The sequence below is a fragment of the Coregonus lavaretus genome, assembly GCF_964263955.1.
Source record: "Coregonus lavaretus genome assembly, chromosome: 31".
Taxonomy (NCBI): domain Eukaryota; kingdom Metazoa; phylum Chordata; class Actinopteri; order Salmoniformes; family Salmonidae; genus Coregonus; species Coregonus lavaretus.
This window is the reverse complement of record NC_140018.1, coordinates 36,383,358-36,410,317: the sequence shown is the minus strand read 5'-3', so window position 1 is coordinate 36,410,317 and position 26,960 is coordinate 36,383,358. Positions and strand designations below refer to the sequence as shown.

General features: G+C 45.8%; 1 protein-coding gene across 2 annotated transcripts in view; it reads right to left on the bottom strand.

Annotated features, from left to right (window-relative positions):
- Positions 1-26,960, bottom strand: part of LOC311106845 (glutamate receptor ionotropic, kainate 2-like) — a gene marked incomplete at both ends in the record, with an annotated part of 181,172 nt that overhangs the window by 118,784 nt on the left and 35,428 nt on the right. For both annotated transcript variants that reach the window (XM_084149215.1, XM_084149216.1), the window contains 3 exons: positions 9,791-9,964; positions 24,615-24,668; positions 26,025-26,206. In XM_084149215.1, the coding sequence (XP_084005341.1) occupies positions 9,791-9,964; positions 24,615-24,668; positions 26,025-26,206 (410 nt within the window). The remainder of the gene's footprint in view (positions 1-9,790; positions 9,965-24,614; positions 24,669-26,024; positions 26,207-26,960) is intronic.

The following is a 26,960-nucleotide window of genomic DNA, read 5'->3' as shown; positions in this document are numbered from 1 at the left end:
GAAATAGGCTACCTAAGTATGATCCCCAATCAGAGACAAGAAAGTTCCATAGGTCAGGGCGTGACACTACCCCCCCCCCCCCCCCAAAGGTGCGGACTCTGGCCGCACAAACCTGACCTAACAGGGGAGGGTCCAGGTGGGCTTTGTATCGCGAGATCCGGCTCCGGGCGTGACGACCTCTCCCTCTCTGCCTCCCCGTTGCGCCCCTGGTCTGGTCTGGACCTCGGCGCGATGCTTCCCCTCTCCTTCCTCCCACGATGCACCAAGCCCTGTCTGGACCCTGGTGTGGGAGACCCCGAACCTGGAGAGGGGCTGACGTCTGGGCCTGGATCGGCAATCCTCCCGCGATGCACCAAGCCCTGTCTGGACCCTGGTGTGGGAGGCCCCAACCCTGGAGAGGGGCTGACTTCTGGGTCTCCGCTGCCTGGAGCTGGTTTGGGCACCGGTGGAGCGGACTGCTCTGGCTTTGGAGTAGAGTAGATCCGCTGACCGGAGCTGGATTGGGCACCGGTGGAGCGGACTGCTCTGGCTCCGGAGTGTATCCGCTGACCGGAGCTAGGCTGGGCACCGGTGGAGCGGACTGCTCTGGCTCCGGAGTAGAGCCGCTGACCGGAGCTGGACTCGGCACCGGTGGAGCGGACTGCTCTGACTCCGGAGTGGAGCAGCTGACTGGTGGTGGATCAGGCACCGATGGAACGGGCACGGGCCATGCCGGACTGGGAACACGCACCACTGGCTTGGTGCGAGGAGCAGGAACGGGCCGGGCCGGAATGGGGACACGCACCACTGGTTTGGTGCGAGGACAGGAACGGGCCGTGCCAGACTGGGGATACGCACCACTGGTCTGGTGCGAGGAGCAGGCACGGGCCGTACCAGACTAGGAACACGCACCACTGGCTTGGTGCGAGGTGCAGGCACGGGCTGGGCCGGACTGGGGACACGCACCACTGGTCTGGTGCGAGGAGCAGGAACAGGCCGGGACGGACTGGAGACACGCACCACAGGTCTGGTGCAAGGAGCAGGAACGGGCCGTACTGGACTGGGAACACGCACCACTGGCTTGGTGCTAGGAGCAGGCACGGGTCTTACTGGACTGGAGACACGCACCACTGGTTTGGTGCAAGGAGCTGGCACAACCTGTCCTGGCTGGATGCCCACTTTCGCACGATACGTGCGGGGCGCTGGCACAGGACGCACTGGGCTGTGAACGCGCACTGGCGACACAGTGCGTATCTCCGCATACCCAGGTTCCTCAATGAACACACGCTCCTTCTGTTGCCTGACCAGCTCCTCTCTCCGTGGCTCCACTTCTTCCTTCTCCCTTTGAGCCTCCTGTAGCGCCTCCCTCTGAACGGATAACTCCTGCTCCCTCTGAGCTAACAGCCCCCGTAACGTGGTGGCCTCCTCTCTCAGACTGCTCCAGTCCTTCTCTCTCTCTCGCCAATACTCCTCCAGTGAGGACTCCTCCGGGAGCCCCCACGAGTTAGGGAACAGAACCTCATCGTCGTCGTCATCCTCCGACTCTTCCGTGTAAAACTGTTCCCATTCCTGTTCCCATGGTCGTAGGGACTCCAACTGGAACCCCACCGGGTGCAGTGGTCGGGGCTCTTTTCTCTCGATCCCCGACCACCCCTCTAGCCCCCCCAAAAAAAATTATTGGGGTTGCCTCTCGGGCTTCCTCTGCGGTTGGTCCCGTTGGCGTTGTCATTGATCCTCTCTTGCCAGGGCCTGTACCTTCGCCCAGGGTCCTTTCCCAGTGAATATATCCTCACATGACCACCATTTTCCCACCTGTGACAGAGCTATTCGCTCCTCCTCGGCACGCTGCTTGGTCCTTTTGTGGTGGGATCTTCTGTCACGATCGTTGAGAGACGGGTTGGACCAAGGTGCAGCGTGAAAAGCGTACATGTTTATTAACTCAATAAACATAAAACAAAACAAGAAACAACGTAACGTGAAGTCCTCAGGCTATACACATACAAGCCTATACGGAACAAGATCCCACAATGCAACGTAGGAAATAGGCTACCTAAGTATGATACCCAATCAGAGACAACGAGCGACAGCTGCCTCTGATTGGGAATCACACCCGGCCAAACCTAGAAATACACATTCTTGATCCTAAACATAGATATACATAACATAATACTACAATAGACATTCACACCCTGACTCAACAAACAAGAGTTCCATAGGTCAGGGCGTGACACCGGTGGAAATGTGTCCTTTGGTCTGGAGTCCAAATTGGAGATTTTAATTCCAACCACCGTGTCTTTGTGAGAAGCGGTGTGGGTGAACGGATGATCTCCGTATGTGTATTTCCCACCGTAAAGCATGGAGGAGGAGGTGTTATGGTGTGGGTGTGCTTTGCTGGTGACACTGTCTGTGATTTATTTTGAATTCAAAGCACACTTAACCAGCATGGCTACCAAAGCATTCTACAACGATACACAATCCCATCTGGTTTTGTCTTAGTGGTACTATAATTTGTTGTTCAACAGGACAATGACGCAACACACCTCCAGGCTGTGTAAGGGCTATTTTACCATGAAGGAGAGTGATGGAGTGCTGCATCAGATGACCTGGCCTCCACAATCCCCCGACCTCAACCCAATTGTGATGGTTTGGGATGAGTCGGATCGCAGAGTGAAGGAAAAGCAGCCAACAAGTGCTCAGCATATGTGGGAACTCCTTCAAGACTGTTGGAAAAGCATTCCAGGTGAAGCTGTTTGAGAGAATGCCAAGAGTGTGCCAAGCTGTCATCAAGGCAAAGAGTGGCTATTTGAAGAATCTCAAATAACATATATTTTGATTTGTTTAACACTTTTTTGTTTACTACATGATTCAATATGTGTTCTTTCATAGTTGTGATGTCTTCACTATTATTCTACAATGTAAAGAATAGTAAAAAATAAAGAAAAACCCTTGAATGAGTAGGTGTGTCCAAACTTTTTGTCACGCCCTGGCTCTGGGGACTCTTATATGTTGAGCCAGGGTGTTAGTTTCTATGTGTAGTGTCTATGTTTTGTTTTCTATGTGTTCTTTTCTAGATCGTGTATTTCTGTGTTGGCCGGGGTGGTTCCCAATCGGAGGCAGCTGTGTCTTGTTGTCTCTGATTGGGTACCATACTTAGGCAGCCTGTTGTGCACTTGTCATTTGTGGGATCTTGTTCTGTTTAGGTTTGTGTTGTATGACCGAGGACTTCACGTTTCGTTTTGTTGTTTTGTTGTATTGTGCAAAGTACGCATTAAAAGATGTACGCATATCACGCTGCGCCTTGGTCCACTTATTACGACGATCGTGACAGAAGATCCCACCATAACAGGACCAAGCAGCGTGTCCAGGAGCAGACAGCCTGGACTTGGGAGGAGATCTTGGACGGGCAGGGATCCTGGACTTGGGAGTAAATCCAGGCCGGAATGGATCGCCGTCCGTGGGAGGAGACGGTGGAGGCGCACCATAGAGAGGAGCAGCGGCGCCAACCGTGCCGACGTCGGACACGCAAGAGGCAACCCCAATAAAAAAATGTTGGGGGGCACAAGGCATGGACGACGGGGCTGCTGGAGGCAGCTACAGGGCGAGTTTGTGGATTAGGAGGCCACCGAGTTCAGCCTGGACGGGTTGTGTCAGCTCTTCGCTCCAGACCTCCAGTCCGTCTCCACAGCCCGGTCCGGCCTGTTCCTGTTCCCCGCACCAAGCCTGTGGTGCGCGTCGCCAGCCCGGCCCGGCCTGTTCCTGTCCCTCGCACCAAGCCTGTGGTGCGCGTCGCCAGCCCGGCCCGGCCTGTTCCTGCTCCCCGCACCAAGCCTGTGGTGCACGTCGTCAGCCCGGTCCGGCCCGTTCCTGCTCCCCGCACCAAGCCAGTGGTGCGCGTCGTCAGCCCGGTCCGGCCCGTTCCTGATCCCTGCACCAAGCCAGTGGTGCGCGTCGTCAGCCCGGTCCGGCTCGTTCCTGATCCCCGCACCAAGCCAGTGGTGCGCGTCGCCAGCCCGGTCCGGCCCGTCCCTGCTCCCCGCACCAAGCCTGTGGTGCGCGTCGTCAGTCCGGCACAGCCCGTGCCTGCTCCCCGCACCAAGCCAGTGGTGCGCATCGTCAGTCCGGCACAGCCCATGCCTGTTTCACCGGTGCCTGGTCAGGTACCGGTCAGCTGCTCCACACCGGAGCCTAAGCAATCCGCTCCACCGATGTCCAGTCCAGCTCCAGCCAGCGGGACCGGACAAGGGGCGCTACGGGGGGGTAGTTAGAGGGTGGTGGTCACGCCCGGAGCCGGATCCGCCTCCGAGGCGGAATGCCCACCCGGCCCCTCCCCTGTTGGGTTTAGTTGGCGCGGTCGCAGTCCGCGCCTTTGGGGGGGGGGGGTACTGTCACGCCCTGGCTCTGGGGACTCCTATATGTTGAGCCAGGGTATTAGTTTCTATGTGTAGTGTCTATGTTTTGTTTTCTATGTGTTCTTTTCTAGATCGTGTATTTCTGTGTTGACTGGGGTGGTTCCCAATCGGAGGCAGCTGTGTCTTGTTGTCTCTGATTGGGTACCATACTTAGGCAGCCTGTTGTGCACTTGTCATTTGTGGGATCTTGTTCCGTTTAGGTTTGTGTTGTATGACCGAGGACTTCACGTTTCGTTTTGTTGTTTTGTTGTATTGTGCAAAGTACGCATTAAAAGATGTACGCATATCATGCTGCGCCTTGGTCCACTTATTACGACGATCGTGACACTTTTGACTGGTAGTGTATATAGCAATCAAAGAAAAATATCTCAAATGAATAATATGCAACCATTTAAACAACAGCATTAGCATGATAAGAAAAAAGGTATTTTACTTACCCGTCTAAAGTTACGTCTTTCCCATCCAAAAGAAATCAGCGTGAGTGTACAGTGTAATCACTAATTGAGTCCTCATCAACTTCTATGTCACTTTCCCAATCGATTTCTGCAATAATCTTGTCCAGATCTGTATACTTGGTCTTCGATTGAGCTTTTCCTGTTTTATTAACAATGTTCTACTTTCTAAAATAGCAATAAACTTGGTAGAACTAATCGAGCGTGTGTGAGTAATACGAGTCCCTCTTTGTTCTCTCGATTTTATCTGCCCAATGTAGGTTGTTGCGCGCGAGCCTAGCACAATGGCTTTTACTCACACAAAGGACCATCACATACTCCTGTAAAGCCTAGCGCATTGGCTATCTAGCTAGCTATGTTTCAAAACAATAGGTGGTCATTGGACCAAGATAAAGCCAATCAAGTCAACAACGCCTGTATGATTGGTGCTTAATCATGTCAACCCTTGGTGGGCTAATATACCTTTTGTTTAGCCAATGCGTCATGCAGGATCATGAAACACGTTCGGTCGCCTTCTAGAGTATCTGAGGATTCCAGAAAAACAGAACTTGACTGGGCAAAACAAGGTGTAGTGTTTATATTACCTTGAAATGTTTTGTTTCAAGTTCAACTAATCGGAATTCAGGCGAAACGCTGTAGACCCGTGTTTGGATATAAAAATTGATTTTATCAAACAAAACAATGCTATGTTTTATCTCAGGGACCCTCAGGATGACAAATCAGAGCAAGATTACTGAATGTAAGTACATTATTTAACTTCAGAGATTAATGTATCAACCAGTTGCCTTGATAAAAGTGTTCTGTTGTTGGGTACTATCTTCAAACAAAAGCATGGTGTTTTTTCGCTGTAATACCTACTGTAATTTGGAAACTGCAGTTAGATTAACAATAATTCTCCACATTTTGTTACGTAACAGCCTTATTCTAAAATGGTTTAAATTCATATATTTTCTCATCAATCTACACACAATACAATAAAAAACGGAAATATCACATTTACATAAATATTCAGACCCTTTATTCAGTACTTTGTTAAAGCACCTTTGGCAGCGATTACAGCCTCAGTCTTCTTGGGTATGACGCTACAAGGTTGGCAAACCTGTATTTGGCGAGTTTCTCCCATTCTTCTCTGCAGATCATCTCAAGCTCTGTCAGGTTGGATGGGGAGCGTCGCTACACAGCTATTTCCAAGTATCACCAGAGATGTTCGATCGGGTTCAAGTCCGGGCTCTGGCTGGGCCACTCAAGGACATTCATAGACTTTTCCCGAAGCCACTCATGCGTTGTCTTGGCTGTGTGCTTAGGGTTGTTGTCCTGTTGGAATGTGAACCTTCACCCCAGTCTGAGGTCCCGAGCGCTCTGGAGCAGTTTTTCATCAAGGATCTCTCTGTACTTTGCTCCGTTCATCTTTACCTCGATCCTGACTAGTCTCCCAGTCCCTGCCGCTGAAAAACATTCCAATAGCATGATGCTGCCACCACCATGCTTCACCGTAGGGATGGTGCCAGGTTTCCTGCAGATGTGATGCTTGGCATTCAGGACAAAGAGTTTAATCTTGGTTTCATCAGACCAGCGAATCTTGTTTCCCATAGTCTGAGAATCTTTAGGTGCCTTTTGGCAAACTCCAAGCGGGCTCTCATGTGCCTTTTACTGAGGAGTGGCTTACGTCTGGCCACTCTACCGTAAAGGCCTGATTGGTGGAGGGCTGCAGAGATGGTTGTCCTTCCGGAAGGTTCTCCCATCTCCACAGAGGAACTCTGGAGCTCTGTCAGAGTTACCATTGGGTTCTTGGTCACCTCCCTGACCAAGGCCCTTCTCCCCTGATTGCTCAGTTTGGCCGGGCGGCCAGCTCTAGGAAGAGTCTTGGTGGTTCCAAACTTCTTCCATTTAAGAATGATGGAGGCCATAGTGTTCTTGGGTACCTTCAATGCTGCAGACGTTTTTGGTACCCTTCACCAGACATGTGGCTCAACACAACACAACACAAGCTCTACGGACAATTCCTTCAACCTCATGGCTTGGTTTTTGCTCTGACATGCACTGTCAACTGTGGGACCTTATATAGACAGGTGTTTGCCTTTCCAAATCATGTCCAATCAAATGAATTTACCACAGCTGGACTCCAATCAAGTTGTAGAAAAATCTCAAGGATGATCAATCGAAACAGGATTCACCTGAGCAGAATTTCGAGTCTCAGAGCAAAAAACCTGTTTTCGCTTTGTCATTACGGGGTATTGTGTGTAGATTGATGAGGAAAAATGTGTATTTAATCCATTTTAGAATAAGGCTGTAAAGTAACAAAATGTGGACAAAGTCAAGGGGTCTGAATACTTTCTGAATGCACTGTATATGAACGCAGCTGCTACTTCTTTAAAGCCGTTAGATGCAGTTCATCATAGCGCACTGTGCTTTATTACGGGCGACAGTTTTAGCACTCATCCCTGCATTCTCTACCAGAAAGTTGGGTGGCCTTCTTTGATGTCACGTAGGTTGATGAATTACTATGTTTTCATTTATAAAGCCCTTTTACAAAAAGTCCCACTGTACCTAATATCATTCCTAAACTTTAGACGTATGAGTTACCACATCCGGTCTTAGGGATGGCTACCTCTGGAAATTCCTTTGGTCACTACTGAGTTAGGAAAATCAGCTTTTAGTTTTTTTGCAACTTATTTGTGGAACAATCTTCAAAATGTTCTGACATTGTATGTTTTGGTGCCAATTCAGAACTCAGGACCAGATTGAGGACCTTTTTCTGATGAATGTCTGTTTTTTATGACCGTGTTTTTCTTTCTGCTTACATTTTGTATTTTTATATTGATGTGTCTGTGTCACTCCCTGATAAAATAAAGATCAAATAAATAAAAAATAAAGATGAAGGGGAGGAGAGAGGTTAATCCTTTAGAGTCTATTGATGCACTCGTGGGTCAATCTAAGTATATCATTTTAAAAAATCCAGCAATATCTGTTAATTTAAGCTAGAGATATCAGGTATTTTGCATGGGCTGCGTCTCAATCCACCGCATCTACTTACAGTATGTTGGCCTGCTGTGGAAGGTAACCGATCTACAGCGGTGTTTGTCAGACCATGAGACATCCCAAAAATCTGTATTTTTACGATAACGTATGTAGAGTCTGAACGGTTTGGCTCTACGACCCCTACAAGCATCTTGGGACTTCTGTCTGTAGCAGTTTGGGCTACACACTAATATGACCCCTCCGCCGAGAGGTGAGACTCTCACGAACACGTACATGTTGGTTGTTTTACACTAGGACTACCACGGACCTCACAAGACTCGTCTGAAGGTCCCCCTGTACCATTTGAAAAAATGTATGTAAGTATTTATGGAGACTGTTTAGTGCCAAAAATAAGGGGTTACATACATGTAAAAAATATATATATATATATATATATATATATATATATATATATATATATATATATATTTATATATGTATATATACAAAAAAGAAACTCTCAGATATAGGACAGACACATCAGAACAAACTTCCTTTAGAATTTTGGGGGGACTATCTGTTGTTCCATGTAGTGAATCTGTTATTCAATGCATTTTTATGGGCTAATAGTGCCCTATTTTTTGTTATTTCTCTGCTACACGTGGAAATTACCACAACGTTCCCACCCCCAATTCCTGAATATGTATTAGCAGCCTGCGTCAGTCTTTGAGGTTGAACCTAAACAAGAATTTCCGCTCTAGGATAGGAATTACTCGAAATAGGTGTGGAAACTTCCTCTGAGGTGGGCCTTTAATCGTTGCATACATGAATAACAGCGTTGTTGTTTTATCCTGTGTATAAGCCTAGGGAAATTCAAAGAAAATATGTGCCATTGCTTTTGGGGTGGTATGCTTCCTTATGTGGCAATGGGTCTTTCTCTGGCAAGACATCAGAGCAGGTTCCTACCCGAATGAATGCAGCTTACTGTGCATTGGATAATATGATTGTAAAAAATACTCATAGGTCCTACAGTGTTTTTGCTTTGAATAACCATGCAGACATTGTTTGACATGCATGTACTCTAGTTTAGGTGTTGCAGCTTCCATGAAAAACAGAAAACTACAGTATGGCATGCTATCATATTGCGCATTGTGCAACCATAAGCAAGTAAGCAATATTCCAATTCATAAGCATACATTTCAGTTTCTGACACTGTGTTACTGCTTTTCTCATTGCATCTGTCTCTATGAAGATTCACCATGGATTTACTGCCATCCTATACCCAGACAGAAGAAGGAGACACCAAACCGAAAAACACAGGCATACATCTCCCCAGAGACTTTGTATCATGCTAGCGAAATGAAGTAATTGCCGGTTTCAGACAAATACATACAGAAAAAGACCTTGAATGACCATACCTGGGCTCCAATTCTTTTTTTCAATTTCAAATTACCTCATCGTTTCTGGGTTTTTTGGATGGCGTCCCGAAAAATAACTAGAGCCCATAATTTCTGTCCAATTTGCTCTCTCTCTCCTTACACTGACAGATTGTCATATGTTGGCAGGGTTCCCAGCGGATAGAGGGAAAGAGGAGGCGAATGAAGGAGTGCAGACAAACGGCCATTACCATCCACACCGTCTCATTAGAGAGCATTTAGACCCAGGAAATTCAGTCCCAAAGCTCAAGACGGGATTACTGCCCAGCCTTGGTGCCCTCCCAGAGAGCCTCTCACCTGAACTAAAGCCCTGGCTATCCTGCCCTGTTACCCATAAAAGTAACTATTCCTTTACATTTCACATTTCATATAAACTGACCATTCCATACACGATGGCTTTACAAAGTGGTTGTACTAGAAAAATCCCATAAATGTAGCGATATAATTTACAACCTCCTATCGATTTGGTCATTGAGACACGCAGGTGAAAAAGTATCGCCATAAACATCTTTGTGCATGCACAGCATAACAGAGCCATAAGCAGTTTCAACCGTACCGTCATGAATCCGTCCAGGAGGCCTGAGTCTGCTTTGGGCGGGGCTTGAAGGCGTTCCATGGACCACTTCTCGATGATCGATGACACCTGAGAGTTTTCAGTGTTTAGGATCCGGAAACCCGTCATGTTGACTCCGCTGTACCGATACGGCTCCATATCCAGGGCAAAAAGATCCTAAAATAAAAAAATTACCTTATTCATGCTTTGATACTTAATTATTATTATTTTATATATATATAGTGTATATACACTACCGTTCAAAAGTTTTAGAACACCTACTCATTCAAAGGTTTTTATTTATTTTTACTATTTTCTACATTGTAGAATAATAGTGAAGACATCAACTATGAAATAACACATAAGGAATCATGTAGTAAACAACAAATTGTTAAACAAATCCAAAAATACTTTATATTTGAGAATCATCAAATAGCCACCCTTTGCCTTGATGACAGCTTTGCACACTCTTGGCATTCTCTCAACTAGCTTCACCTGGAATGCTTTTCCAACAGTCTTGAAGGAGTTCCCACATATGCTAAGCATTTGTTGGCTGATTTTTCTTCACTCTGGGGTCTGACTCATCCCAAACCATCTCAATTTGGTTGAGGTCGGGGGATTGTGGAGGCCAGGTCATCTGATGCAGCACTCAATCACTCTCCTTCATGGTAAAATAGCCCTTATACAGCCTGGAGGTGTGTTGGGTCATTGTCCTGTTAAAAAACAAATGACAGTCCCACTAAGCCCAAACCAGATGGGATGGCGTATCGATGCAGAATGCTGTGGTAGCCATGCTGGTTAAGTGTCACAGAGAGTGTCACCAGCAAAGCACCCCCACACCATAACACCTCCTCCTCCATGCTTTATGGTGGGAACTACACATGCGGAGATCATCCATTCACCCACACCGCTTCTCACAAAGACATGGCGGTTGGAACCAAAAATCTCCAATTTGGACTCCAGACCAAAGGACACATTTCCACCGGTTTAATGTCCATTGATTAAGTTTCTTGGCCCAAGCAAGTCTCTTCTTCTTATTGGTGTCCTTTAGTAGTGGTTTGTTTGCAGCACTTTCGACCATGAAGGCCTGATTCACATATTCTCCTCTTGTCACGATTTCCGCCGAAGTTGGTGCCTCTCCTTGTGCGAGCAGCTATCGGCGGTCAATGTCACCGGCTTTCTAGCTGCCACCGATCTACGTTTCTGTTTTCCATTTGTTTTGTCTTGTTTGTACACACCTGGATCCCATTGCGTTATGATTATTTCCCTATTTAACCCTCTGGTTCCTACATGGTTTTGTGCGTGTTCGTTCGTTGTGTTGTCATACACTTTTGTGAGCTGGTGTGTTTTCCCTGCGTGGAAATTAGTGTTTGTTTTTCAGAGTAAAGTACGTTGTGTACTCAGTTCTGTGTCCTGCACCTGACTCCGTCCTACCGCTGCACATTTGACACATGACAGAAACACGCACCTAATATGGTGTCAGCAAGTGCAGCCAGTACTCCGGTACCCGTGGAGGAGCGCGTCCAGCAGTACGCGACGATGCTCCAGAATCTTGGCACAGCTATGGATCGCGTGTTGCAGACCATGGAGCGATGGGAGAGAGGGGTTTTTCCCACAACCCCATCAACTTCAGGTCGACCCACACCGATGTCCACCCCTCCATCACCTGGACCCAGTGGGATTCGGCTCTCGCTCCCGAGGGCATATGATGGGACGGCTACCGGGTGCCTGGGATTCCTGCTCCTACCTGGTGACCATCCACCCGGCTCCCTCAGGATACGAGAGCGTGTCCGCCCTCATCTCCTGTCTGTCGGGGAGAGTGCTTGAGTGGGCCAATGCCGAATGGGGAGGAATAGATGCAGCGTTGGTTCGCTATGAGGATTTCACCCGCCGCTTCCGGGCGGTCTTCAATCATCCACCTGAGGGGAGAGAGGCGGGGGAACGCTTGTTCCACCTCAGACAGGGAAAGAGGAGCGCACAGGACTTCGCACTGGACTTCAGGACTTTGGCAGGCAGCGCGGGATGGAATGAGAGGGCCTTGATCGACCATTACCGGTGTAGTCTACGTGAGGACGTTCATTGGGAGCTGGCATGCAGGGACACCACCCTTACCCTCGACCAGCTGGTGGATCTATCGATACGGCTGGATAACCTGTTGGCCACCTGCGGACGTTCGGATCAGGGCCTGTCCATCCCATCCCCCAGCACCTCCGACTCTACCCCTATGGAGCTCGGAGGTGCTGCTCTAAGGGTGAACGGGGGGGGGGGGCGTTTCCTGCACCAACTGTGGCTGCAGAGGGCACACTGCTGGTCGGTGCTGGGGAGGTTCCACAGGGAGTTGAGGCAGCAGACAGGGCACTGGTTGATCATCCCAGGTGAGTAGGCACCTGACTTACTCAGAGCTCCCTGTTGCGCACATGTGTGTTTGTATAGAATTTCCTGAGTTTTCCCCGCATTCCTAGCATAAGGCGCTAGTAGATTCAGGCACAGCTGGGAACTTTATTGACCGTTCATTTGCACGTAGATTAGGGATCCCTATTGTTCCTGTTGATGTGCCCTTCCCTGTACATGCCTTAGATAGTCATCTTTTAGGGTTGGGCCTGATTAGGGAGGTCACAGCTCCACTCTGTATGAAAACGCAGGAGGGTCATGAGGAGAGAATTAGTCTCTTCCTGATCGATTCTCCTGCGTTTCCTGTGGTGTTGGGGCTTCCCTGGTTGGCCTCTCATGACACCACTATTTCATGGCAACAGAGGTCTCTCAAGGGATGGTCACGTCAGTGCTCAGGGGGGTGTGTAGGTGTTTCCATTGGTGCAACTACGGTGGAGAGTCCAAACCAGGTCTCCACTACGCACATTCCCCCCGAATATGCCGATTTGTCTCCCGCCGAAGGCGACTCAACTACCACCCCATCGACAGGGGGATTGTGCGATAAATCTCCAGATAGGCGCAGCACTTCCCAGGAGTCACGTGTATCCTCTGTCTCAGGAGGAGACGGCAGCTATGGAAACGTATGTCTCCGAATCTCTGGGACAGGGATACATTCGGTCTTCCACTTCACCTGCCTCCTCAAGTTTTATTTTTTGTGAAGAAGGATGGAGGTTTACGCCCGTGCATTGACTATCGAGGTCTAAATCAGATCACTGTTAAGTACAGTTACCCACTGCCTCTCATAGCCAGTGTGACAGAGTCATTGCACGGGGCGCGCTTCTTCACCAAATTGGATCTCAGGAGCGCTTACAACCTGGTGTGTATCCGGGAGGGGGATGAGTGGAAGACGGCATTTAGTACCACCTCTGGGCACTATGAGTACCTCGTCATGCCGTACGGGTTGATGAATGCTCCATCAGTCTTCCAATCTTTTCGTAGACGAGATTTTCAGGGACCTGCACGGGCAGGGTGTAGTGGTGTATATAGATGACATTCTAATATACTCTGCTACACGCGCCGAGCGTGTGTCCCTGGTGCGCAAGGTGCTTGGTCGACTGTTGAAGCATGACCTGTACGTCAAGGCTGAGAAATGTCTGTTCTTCCAACAGTCCGTCTCCTTCCTCCTTCCTGTCCGTGTCAGGGGTGGAGATGGAGAATGACTGCATTTTAGCCATGCATAATTGTCCGACTCCAACCACGGTGAAGGAGGTGCAGCAGTTCTTAGGGTTTGCCAACTACTACCAGAGGTTTATCCGGGGCTTTGGTCAGGTAGCGTCTCCCATTACCTCCTTGCTGCTGAAGGGGGGACCGGAGAGACTGCAGTGGTCAGATGGGGCGGACAGGGCTTTTGGTCACCTGAAGGCTCTGTTTTCTTCGGCTCCCATACTGGCTCATCCTGATCCATCCATGGCATTCATAGTAGAGGTGGATGCGTCCGAGGCTGGGATAGGAGCTGTGCTGTCTCAGCGCTCGGGTACGCCACCAAAGCTCCGCCCCTGTGCTTTTTTTCGAAGAAGCACAGCCCGGCGGAGCGAAACTATGATGTGGGGGACTGGGAGCTGTTAGCTGTTGTCAAGGCTCTGAAGGCGTGGAGGCATTGGCTTGAGGGGGCTAAACACCCTTTCCTCATTTGGACTGACCACCGCAATCTGGAGTACATCCGGGCGGCGAGGAGACTGAACCCTCGCCAGGCTAGGTGGGCCATGTTTTTCACCCGTTTTGTTTTCACCCTATCCTACAGACCAGGTTCCCAGAATGATAAGGCAGACGCACTGTCCCGGATGTATGACACAGAGGAGCGGTCCACGTGTAAGTCGCTCTGGATAAGAGCGTCTGCTAAATGACATAAATGTAAATGTAATGTAAAATGGATCCCACTCCCATACTTCCGGCTTCTTGCCTGGTGGCACCGGTGGTATGGGAGGTTGACTCGGACATCGAGCGGGCATTACTGACGGAGCCCACTCCCACCCAGTGTCCAGTTGGGCGTCTGTACGTACCGTCTGATGTCCGCGATCGATTGATCTGTTGGGCCCACACGTCACCCTCCTCTGGTCATCCTGGCATCGGTCGGACAGTGCGCTGTCTTAATGGGAAGTACTGGTGGCCCACTTTAGCTATGGACGTGTGGATTTATGTTTCCTCCTGCTCGGTGTGCGCCCAGTGCAAGGCACCTAGACACCTGCCCAGAGGGAAATTACAACCCCTACCCATACAACAACGGCCGTGGTCACACCTATCGGCGGACTTCGTGACGGATCTTCCTCCGTCACAAGGTAACACCACGATCCTGGTCGTTGTGGATCGGTTTTCTAAGTCCTGCCATCTCCTTCCTTTGCCCTGTCTCCCTACGGCCCTACAGACTGCGGAGGCTCTGTTTACCCATGTCTTCCGGCACTATGGGGTGCCTGAGGATATAGTGTCTGATCGGGGTTCCCAGTTCACATCGAGGGTCTGGAGGGTGTTCATGGAACGTCTGGGGGTCTCGGTCAGCCTGACCTCAGGTTTTCACCCCGAGCGTAATGGGCAGGTGGAGAGAGTTAACCAGGATGTGGGTAAGTTTCTGCGGTCCTATTGCCAGGACCGGCCGGGGAAGTGGGCGGCTTTCATCCCCTGGGCATAGATGGCCCAAAACTCCCTCAGCCACTCCTCCACTAACATGTCTCAATTTCAGTGTGTACTAGGGTATCAGCCGGTCCTGGCACCGTGGCATTAGAGCCAGATCGAGGCACCTGCGGTGGATGAATGGTTTCGGCGCTCGGAAGTGACCTGGGACACTGCCCATGTGCGCCTGCAACGGGCCATCAGGCGACAGAAGGCGAGCGCCGACCGCCACCGCAGTGAGGCCCCAGTGTATGCACCGGGGGACCGGGTCTGGCTCTCGACCCGAAACCTGCCCCTTTGCCTGCCCTGCCGGAAGCTGGGTCCTGAGGAGACTGAATGAGGTATGTTATAGGTTACAGCTCCCCCTGATTACCGTATTAACTCCTCTTTCCATGTGTCTCTCCTCAGGCTGGTGGTAGCAGGTCCGCTCCAGCAGTCTGAGGTGTGGGAGGTTACTCCGCCCCCTCTGGACATCGAGGGAGCCCCGGCGTACACTGTACGAGCCATCATGGACTCAAGACGTCGGGCGAGGGGCCTTCAGTACCTCGTGGAGTGGGAGGGGTACGGCCGGAGGAGAGATGCTGGGTGCCGGTGGAGGACATCCTGGACCCTTCCTTACTACAGGAATTTCACCGTCTCCACCCGGATCGTCCTGCGCCTCGTCCTCCTGGTCGTCCCCGAGGCCGGTGTCGGCGCGCTGCTGGAGCCGCACGTCAAGGGGGGGGTACTGTCACGACTTCCGCCGAAGTTGGTGCCTCTCCTTGTGCGAGCGGCTATCGGCGGTCGTCGTCACCGGCTTTCTAGCTGCCACTGATCTACGTTTCTTTTTTTCATTTTCTTTTTTCTGGTTTGTACACACCTGGTTCCCATTGCATTATGATTATTTCCCTATTTAACCCTCTTGTTCCTACATGGTTTTGTGCGTGTTTGTTCATTGTGTTGTGTCATACACTTTTGTGAGCTGGTGTGTTTTCCCTGCGTGGAAATTAGTGTTTGTTTTTCTGAGTAAAGTACATTGTGTACTCAGTTCTGTGTCTTGCGCCTGACTCCGTCTTGCCTCTGCACATTTGACACGACACCTCTGAATAGTTGATGTTGAGATGTGTCTGTTACTTGAACTCTGTGAAGCATTTATTTGGGCTGCAATTTCTGAGGCTTGTAACTCTAATGAACTTATCCTCTGCAGCAGAGGTAACTCTGGGTCTTCCATTCCTGTGGCGGTCCTCATGAGAGCTTGTTTCATCACAACGCTTGATGGTTTTAGCGACTGCACTTTAAGAAACTTTCAAAGTTCTTGAAATGTTCCTTATTGACTGACCTTCATGTCTTAAAGTAATGATAGACTGTCGTTTCTCTTTGTTTATTTGAGCTGTCTTGCCATAATATGGACTTGGCCTTTTACCAAATAGGGCTATCTTCTGTATACCCCCCCTACCTTGTCACAACACAACTGTATTGCTCAAACGCATTAAGAAGGAAATAAATTCCACAAATTAACTTTTAAGAAGGCTCACCTGTTAATTGAAATGCATTCCAGGTGAGTACCTCATGATGCTGGTTGAGAGAATGCCAAGAGTGCGCAAAGCTGTCATCAAGGCAAAGGCTGGCTATTTGAAGAATATAAAATATAAAATATATTTTGACCGGTATTGTGTGTGTCGTGTTGATATATATATATATATACTATTTGTATTCCACTCAAATTACAAACGTATTCATACGAACAACAACTTACAGACGCACACAAAAAAAGACTACATCTCATCTGCCCACACCCGCATGCTCACACCCCCATCTCTAGTGCCTGCATTACACCCCGATCACACCTACAGCGTCATTGCATTTTGGTACACCAGAAGTACATTCATTTCCAATGAAACGCTGCATTTGCCTTGCAGCATTGCATTGCAGAGGCAGTTGCAGTGCGTTCTGTGTGGTGCATACATTGGATTTATCGAATGTACGCCTTGACCGAAATGTAGCAGAAGGTGAATGTTGAACTTTTGTTGCTCACATATCCGGATGATGCTGCGTACCATTTTGCGTAATGACACTGTCGGTGTGATCAAGGCGTTATTGTTAGCCACTTGGCCTTAAATTGTACCAATTCATTTTTCTTGGTCGCCCATGTTTTTGAAATATATAAATAATAAATCATTACATTTTTTCAATTGTGTTAATGATGGTGGTGATTGATTTCCAAGTTTTTAGTATGAGTTTTTTCAAGATGAGTGATGAGAAGAGAATCGTCCAGACCATTGGGTATCTCACTACACCCGTCATATGCCATGTCTTGAAATATGCAGACAGACGGATTAAAAGTAAGTTTACATTGTAATACTTCTGACCGCCAATTTTCTAGCTCCGCCCATAACATTTGGACTTTATAGCATTCCCAGAAAGCATGGATTACTGAGTCATTATTCGTTTTAAACTTAAGTCATGACTCTGCCGTTGTTCTATAGAATTTGGGAATTTTGTCTCTTGTATAATACATTCTATATTAGTTTATACTGGATTAAGAGCACATTTTAGTTAACTGTAATTTCGTTAGTTATGCTGCAACTTTCCCTCCATCTTGTGACAACATCAGTTCTTTTTAAGTCTTGTTTCCAATAGTTCATATTCTTTCTAAGAGATTATCAATTGGATATGCTCTCTGCAAGGGTTTGTATATCTTCCCTATCATATGAACATCCTTTTCTGACTCAAACAAGATTCCCTCAAGGTTGCTCAGATGTCCAAAATATTTTCAATCAACATTTCATGATATGTAACTTTCAAGTTGCATGTATTTGAAACTATCTACATTGGTCAGTCCAAAATTAGTAAGAGTAAGCTAGGTGCGCTTCAATTAGCTCGTTTGGTGCAGCGGGAGCAGGGGTCTAGAACTGCCGGACCACACCCGCCACTTCTCGCTCATTTACTAAAGTAAGATCAAAGCTGAATCAATGTCTTGAAAGATCACATAATGTTTAATTTGTTTTCTACATAACAGAACCAAATACAATATCATAGTATAATATTACTTACACCACCTAATTTCTTATGAGATTTTAAGATGGTTAGCTGAACAGTCCCCAAAAAATGATAATGTGGCCAAAATTCAACCACACGTGCCACTAGGCTGAATGTGCCCCCAAATAATTCATGTAGGCTACACTGTCCCGGGAAATTTCCGCAAAATCATTTCCCGCATTTGGGTATTTTAAATGTGGTCAACCTATTTACGGTTTCTATGCCTTTCGTTTTCCATGTGGACCAATTTATCATTGAATTCTGAAAAGCTGTCCAAGGATTGTTCCATAAGGTTGTGTTTTTAGTGAGTGATATTGATTATTGTAGAATACGTTTCATTTTCTTCCATATTCTTATAGTGTTCTTAACTATGAAGTTGGTAATGTTCTTAGCTTTATCCTTTGAAAGTAGACACATAAAAATATTCTGGGGATGAGCATCTTCAATATGTATCCATTGTTATTTTTTAGTGCATTTAACTATTTGTCGTAACTTAATGCCTTGGGTAGCGAGTTATTAAAATTCCAAGTCTGGAAGGTTAAAACCACCCTTAGCGTCACACCCTGATCTGTTTCACCTGTCTTTGTGAATGTCTCCACCCCCCTCCAGGTGTCGCCCATCTTCCCCATTATCCCCAGTGTATTTTTACCTGTGTTCTTTGTTTGTCTGTTGCCAGTTCGTTTTGTTTCGTCAAGCCTACCAGCGTTTTTCCCCTTGCTTCTGTCTTTTTCAAGTTCCTGTTTTCTAGTTTTCCCGGTTTTGACCATTCTGCCTGCCATGGCCCTGAGCCTGCCTGCCGTTCTGTACCTTGTCAGACCACCCTGGATTACTGACCTCTGCCTGCCCTTGACCTGCCATTTGCCTGGCCCCTGCTTTTGTAATAAACTTTTGTTACTTCGACACTGTCTGCATCTGGGTCTTCTCCTGAAACGTGATACTTAGATTTAGGAAGATGTGAAACTGTCCTTTTTATTCTATGAATTTGATTTGCACATATAAAGTCTTATGACCGAGTATATATTTTTAAAGAAGGTCTTCAGGGGGGTAATTGATATTACCAAAAATAAATACTAACTTTCATATTGTTGAGTAATGGAACGCAATTATATTAATACATTGTTGTTTTTTGTCACTTATTGAACATCCTAAGTATATCATATTGTTTGTGTTCCACTTAAAGGATAGCTGTAGATCGTGAGTTATTCCTTTTATTTTTCCTATTGCAATTATTATAATTTTATTTCACGTAAATATCATATCCTGAGATTTTTGAGTATTCTGAAAATATTTGGAGCAAAGGGGGCATTGTGTTTTCACTATTGGTCAGGTATATCAGTAGATAATCTGCAAATAAGTTTAGTTTATATTCATATTTACCAATACTGATACCTGTTACGTTTGGGTCCTGTCTAATTCTTTCTGCAAGCAGTTCAATTGCCAGTGCATCCAGTAGGGGGGAGAGGGGACATCCCTGTCTTGTGGCCCTTTCTACAGCAATTTCATCAGATAATGTACACTATTATTTGTGTATTTGCTTTAGGACATTTATACAATATTTGTATTACATGTATTATTTCAGCTGGAAAGTTGAACTGTCCCAAAATGTTTTGAAAAGAAAAGGCCATTCAAGATGGTCTAAAGCCTTTTCAGTATCAACATCAGTTTATGATGAAACTATATCTTGTTTTTTAGCATATTGTATTAAACTGAAACATGTTATTGTATTGGTTTGTGTCATTTTTTAATAAAGCCTGTTTGATTGATATGTATCAAGTCTGGTGAGACATTTGCCATTATTTTGCTTATAAGCTTTGTTAATATTTTATTGAAACATTTTAATTAATGCCTTGCAAAAGTATTCATCCCCCTTGGCGTTTTTCCTATTTTGTTGCATTACAACTTGTAATTTAAATTGATTTTTATTTGGATTTCATGTAATGGACATACACAAAATAGTCAAAATTGGTGAAGTGAAATTCTAAAAAATAAATAACAGAAAAGTGGTGCCTGCATATGTACCCTTTCTATAAGCCCCTAAATAAGATCTGGTGCAATCAATTACAGTTGAAGTCGGAAGTTTACATACACCTTAGCCAACTACATTTAAACTCAGTTTTTCACAATTCCTGACATTTAATCATAGTAAAAATAAGTCTTAGGTCAGTTAGGATCAAACACTCTATTTTAAGAATGGGAAATGTCAGAATAATAGTAGAGAGAATGATTTATTTCAGCTTTTATTTCTTTCATCACATTCCCAGTGGGTCAGAAGTTTACATACACTCAATTAGTATTTGGTAGCATTGTCTTTAAATTGTTTAACTTGGATCAAACTATTCGGGTAGCTTTCCACAAGCTTCCCACAATAAGTTGGGTGAATTTTGGCCCATTCCTCCTGACAGAGCTGGTGTAACTGAATCAAGTTTGTAGGCCTCCTTGCTTTTACACACTTTTTCAGTTCTGCCCACACATTTTCTATAGGATTAAGGTCAAGGCTTTGTGATGGCCACTCCAATACCTTGACTTTGTTGTCCTTAAGCCATTTTGCCACAACTTTGGAAGTATGCTTGGGGTCATTGTCCATTTGGAAGACCCATTTGCGACCAAACATTATCTTCCTGACTGATGTCTTGAGATGTTGCTTCAATATATCCACATAATTTTCCTTCCTCATGATGCCATATGTTTTGTGAAGTGCACCAGTCCCTCCTGCAGCAAAGGACCCCCACAGCATGATGCTGCCAGCCCCGTGCTTCACGGTTGGGATGGTGTTCTTCGGCTTGCAAGCAACCCCCTTTTTCCTCTAAACACAACAATGGTCATTATGGCCTAACAGTTCTATTTTTGTTTAATCAGACCAGAGGATATTTCTCAAAAAGTAAGATCTTTGTCCCCATGTGCAGTTGCAAACCGTAGTCTGGCTTTTTTATGGCGGTTTTGGAGCAGTGGCTTCTTCCTTGCTGAGCGGCCTTTCAGGTTATGTCGATATAGGACTCATTTTACTGTGGATATAGATACTTTTGTACCTGGTTCCTCCAGCATCTTCACAAGGTTCTTTGCTGTTGTTCTGGGATTGATTTGAACTTTTCGCACCAAAGTACGTTCATCTCTAGGAGACAGAACGCGTCTCCTTCCTGAGCGGTATGATGGCTGCGTGGTCCCATGGTGTTTATACTTTCGTACTATTGTTTGTACAGATGAACATGGTACCTTCAGGCGTTTGGAAATTGCTCCCAAGGATGAACCAGACTTGTGGAGGTCTACAATTCTTTTTCTGAGGTCGTGTCTGATTTCCTTTGATTTTCCCATGATGTCAAGCAAAGAGGCACTGAGTTTGAAGGTAGGTGTCACGTATTCTGCCGAGGCTGCTCCTCCTCCTTGCTCGGGCAGGCTTCGGCGTTCGTCGTCCCCGGAGTACTAGCTGCTGCCGTTCGATGTTATCGGTGTCTGTTTAGTGTTGTCTGTATTATTTACACCTGTTCGTCATTATGGTTGATTGTTGCCCTTATATTATCCCCTGTCTCTCATCGGGATATTGTGTGTGATTGTTTTCCCTTCACGTATGTCTTTAGTGAGCGGGTTATTTCCTCCCTGCGTGGAGTTATTTCTTTGTTCATATGGTCAGTATCGGATTATAGTACGTGTCCGAGAGTTCTGTGTCCTGCACCTGACTTCTTCATCCGCATCTCACCGACAGCCGTGACAGTAGGCCTTGAAATACATCCAAAGGTACACCTCCAATTGACTCAAATTATGCCAATTAGGCTATCAGAAGTTTCTAAAGCCATGACATCATTTTCTGGAATTTTCCAAGCTGTTTAAAGGCACAGTCAACTTAGTGTATGTAAACTTCTGACCCACTGGAATTGTGATACAGTGAATTATAATTGAAATAATCTGTCTGTAAACAATTGTTGGAAAAATTACTTGTGTCATGCACAAAGTAGATGTCCTAACTGACTTGCCAAAACCATAGTTTGTTAACAAGAAATTTGTGGAGTGGTTGAAAAACGAGTTTTAATGACTCCAACCTAAGTGTTTGTAAACTTACGACTTCAACTGTACCTTCAAAAAGTCACATAATTAGTTAAATAAAGTACACCTGTGTGCATTCTAAGTGTCACATGATCTGTCACATGATCTCAGTATATATACACCTTTTCTGAAAGGCCCCAGAGTCTGCAACACCACTAAGCAAGCGGCAACATGAAGACCAAGGAGCTCTCCAAACAGGTCAGGGACAAAGTTGTGGAGAAGTACAGATCAGGGTTGGGTTATAAAACACATCTGAAACTTTGAACATCCCACGGAGCACCATTAAATCCATTATGAAGAAATGGAAAGAATATGGCACCTCAACAAACCTGCCAAGAGAGGGCCGCCCACCAAAACTCACGGACCAGGCAAGGAGGGCATTAATCAGAGAGGCAACAAAGAGACCAAAGATAATCCTGAAGGAGCTGCAAAGCTCCACAGTGTAGATTGGAGGATATGTCCATAGGACCACATTAAGCCGTACACTCCACAGAGCTGGGCTTTACGGAAGAGTGGCCAGAAAAAATACATTGATTAAAGAAAAAAATAAGCAAACATGTTTGGTGTTCACCAAAAGGCATGTGGGAGACTCCCCAAACATATGGAAGAAGGAACTCTGGTCAGATGAGACTAAAATTGAGCTTTTTGGCCATCAAGGAAAACGCTATGTCTGGCGCAAACCCAACACCTCTCATCACCCCGAGAACACATTCCCCACAGTGAAGCATGGTGGTGGCAGCATCATGCTGTGGGGATATTTTTCATCGGCAGGGACTGGGAAACTGTTCAGAATTGAAGGAATGATGGATGGCGCTAAATACAGGGAAATTCTTGAGGGAAACCTATTTCAGTCTTCCAGAGATTTGAGACTGGGACGGAGGTTCACCTTCCAGCAGGACAATGACCCTAACATACTGCTAAAGCAACACTCAAGTGGTTTAGGGGGAAACATCTAAATGTCTTGGAATGGCCTAATCAAAGCCCAGACCTCAATCCAATTGAGAATCTGTGGTATGACTTAAAGATTGCTGTACACCAGCGAAACCCATCCAACTTGAAGGCGCTGGAGCAGTTTTGCCTTGAAGAATGGGCAAAAATCCCAGTGGCTAGATGTTCCAAGCTTATAGAGACATACCCCAAGAGACGTGCAGTGTAATTGCTACAAAAAGTGGTTCTACAAAGTATTGACTTTGGGGGGGGTCAATAGTTATGCACGCTCAAGTTTTCTTTTTTTTGTTTTCTTTTTTCTTGTTTGTTTCACAAAAATTTATATTTTGCATCTTCAAAGTGGTAGGCATGTTGTGTAAATCAAATGATACAAACTCCCCAAAAATCCATTTTAATTCCAGGTTGTAAGGCAACAAAATAGGAAGAATGCCAAGGGGGGTGAATACTTTTGCAAGCCACTGTATGTGTCTATAATCAGCAGGGGACTCTCCAGATGTTCCTGGTTTTAATATAACTGAAAAGAACAGTTTGATACATGGAACTACGAAGTGCAGAATTTAGTAAATAAATCGGGGGGCTACTTTGTCCCAAAATGTTAAATAGAATTCTATGGAAAAGCCACCCATTCCTGGTGTTTTTCTCAGTGCGAATGTTTTAACAGTATCTAATTTTAGCGGCAAGAGGTAGTACATTCAGAAGTATTTTCAGGAGGCAATTCATATCGTTGCAGAGGCAGTGGCCTTGATCAAGCTAATGTTTTCAAGGTTACCAGGCAGGGCCTTGGTGCATTGCCATCTATCATGTTGGAAGCGAAAGGACATCGCAATCGTCAAACAAGCCACACGTCTGGCTTATGACCAGGCAGATGTCTATGGGTTGTATAAGTGTGTGCGTGTGCATGTGCGTGTGCGCGTACCTGTGCAGGGGAGCATAATAGACAATGTTTGCAGCTCTCCTCTAAGGGCAACATGCCCTGGATAACAGTTGTATTGCAGCATTGGCCAGCACTACCGCCACTTCCTTGCCAAACTGGCCTATGTTGTTGGAACAGGCAGGAGCCCAGACTAACAAGTAACAGCATGCCTCTGAAACAGTCCTATAATCGCGGCTCCATTTACTGTTTGCCCATAACAACAGATTTAAGTTCAGCCTTTCTCTACCCTTGTCCTAACCTTAACCATAATGATCCAAATAGGACAACAGGCCCAGCATAACGTACCAAAACGGTAATAGCCTCATACTGTTAAGCTATTATCTAAGCTCTAAGTCTCTCGTTCTCTCTCTCCATCCAGGAAAGACAGGCTTTTCATCCAGTGAGAACAGCAGGACTCTTTGTGGTGGATGGATCAAAGGAACTTTGGAGAACTTCGATCGCCGCAATGAGTCAGAATAGACGAGCATATCGAGTGGCTTTAGTTTTCCGTGATAAAAGCTTTTAGAGGTTTTTGGACAACAGATTGGAGGTGGGTAGAGAATGGCTAAACATTGTTTAGAGAGTAAACAAAAGGCTATCGACGAAATAGTTTAGACTGATACTTTGACAGCTATAATCCTTTTCAACCCTTGGTCTTTAAAGTGTTTTGTCTATAAATGTTTTTGACATGTATAAACAGTAACTTCAATAGCACATTTGTAGATGCACTGCCACCAGGACCAAGTATTTAGGTGGCAAAGTAAAGAATATTATGATGTGACCTCTACGGTGTCCATATTAGGACAGCATCTGCAACTTCCATGTGATCAGCAAGAACACTCATTATATACAGTAACTGTAAGGTGCTGGTGAACCTACCAGCGTGGTGAAGATGTAGTGGTAGTACTCCGTCATCATTCCCATGGCTAGAGCCTGTGGGAAAACCACAATACTGACTATGGTCAAAGTACCTAAACAAATATACAGCATAGTGAGACAATATGCTAAACACATCTGGTGAATTTCCTATGAACAGTGCAGACACACAGTGCAGATAATCATTGAAATCTTTCAATGTCGTCAAACCCACTGGCTCCAGGTCATCTATAAATCACTGCTAGGCAAATCCCCACCTTATCTTAGCTCATTGGTCACCATAGCAACACTATGCAGTATGCACTCCAGCAGGTATGTCTCACTGGTCATCCCCAAAGCCAAGACCTCCTTTGGCCGCCATTCCTTCCAGTTCTCTGCTGCCAATGACTGGAACGAACTGCAAAAATCTCTGAAGCTGGAGACTCTTATCTCCCCCACTAACTTTAAGCATCAGTTGTCAGAGCAGCTTACCGATCACTGCACCTGTACACAGCCCATCTGTAATTAGCCCACCCAACTACCTCATCCCCATATTGTTATTTATTTTGCTCATTTGCACCCCAATATCTCTATTTGCACATCATCTTCTGCACATCTATCACTCCAGTGTTAATACTAAATTGTAATTATTTTGCACTATGGCCTATTTATTGCCTTACCTCCATAATTTACTACATTTGCACACACTGTATATAGATTTTCTATTGTGTTATTGACTGTACGTTTTGTTTCTTTCCATATGTAACTTTGTGTTGTTGTTGTTTTTATCGCACTGCTTTGCTTTATCTTGGCCAGGTCGCAGTTGTAAATGAGAACTTGTTCTCATCTGGCTTACCTGGTTAAATAAAGGTGAAAAAAAAAAAATATATATATATATATTTAAAAAATGCCATGATTCAGCACACATTTTCTAGCGGATGTTTCACATTGAGGCAATGTTGGTAGGAATGCTGGATATAATTTGCAAACTGAACACTTGACACAATACAATGTAATATACTCTGCCCGAAAACGTGTGTTTTGGCAATGGATATGAGCACTTCTCATTAACAATGTGACAGAGATGAATCGTAATGTCTCAAACATGCCTGCGAGCAGAGGCAGAGTTGCTAATTAAAACTGTATTTTGGCATAGAGCATCCATTATGGAAACACAGTAATGGAACTGTAATATTCTAAAAAAGGAGATAAACAAGTAAAATTAGATATCCAAATGAGTCTGATTCAGATAAAAAGGAATTGAATGACCAAACTGTAGGTACTGGACCTGAAACCATAAGTTTGAGCTATTCAATGAGGGATCATTCTGGAGCTAATTCATATAAATAAATCTCCCATCCAAGAAATCTGACAAAGTCCAACCCGTCTCTGGTTTCAAAATGGTTCTGAGAAAGACCTAAGACAGACACTGACCTGTTTCAGGATCCAGGCGGCCATTACGTGGCCGCAGTCAAAGATCACATGGAACTCCTTTGCTTTCTTCATCTCTTTCAGAAGTGGCTTGGCGTCCTTGGTCTCCGTCGGCAACTGTCGGATCTTCAAACGAATGTTGAATCGGGAGGGGGCCTTGATCAGCTCCTGCAACCGAATAAGACCTGGAGACCAGAAATGGACAATTTATCCAAGAGTGACAGGAATTTGAAAAATAAGTATGAACTTGAAATTAATATAAGTGCCATTGGAAAAGGCGTACAGTTCAAATGCAAATCTTTAAAATAAAACAGCCCAAATACATGGCTCTCTATTCCATAGTTGATTTGATTCTCCCACTCACACTTGGCAAACATACACATAGGGCGGTATTCTGACTCTTCTAATCACTGGCAAATCATTCAATGGTGTCAATGGTTGACTTGCACAATTGTATTTTGAGGCAAATCAGAATACCACCCATGATACAGTATTGAAGAACTGCCAACAGAGCTCTGCACCAACTCAACACATATTTTTCTCATACACCAAAAAGCACTTTACTCCAGTAGAGTCCAGCTTCATCGAAGAAGCACCTTAAAAATGCCAGTTCACACACTACTCCCTATTCTAGCGTGGAATTACTTAAATCTGTTAGTGTTGGAAGCCACAGTCAATCCATTCTCACTTTCTCTCTCCCAAGGTACTGTTCTGATTTGAGCCTCTGTTTGCCTGACTACTCCCCCCTAGGGAGGCCCCATATAACCTTAACACCGCCTCATATTGAGCAACAATCTGCACCTTTCATTTCCCCACCCGCACTCAGCTAGAAACCTCTCAGAGAGACACTGATGAGATTACAATGAGTTTCTCCTCTCCACAGAGGACTTCTGAGCCTTGGGATGAAGTAGGGCTGGATTGATGGTAGAAATGATTACT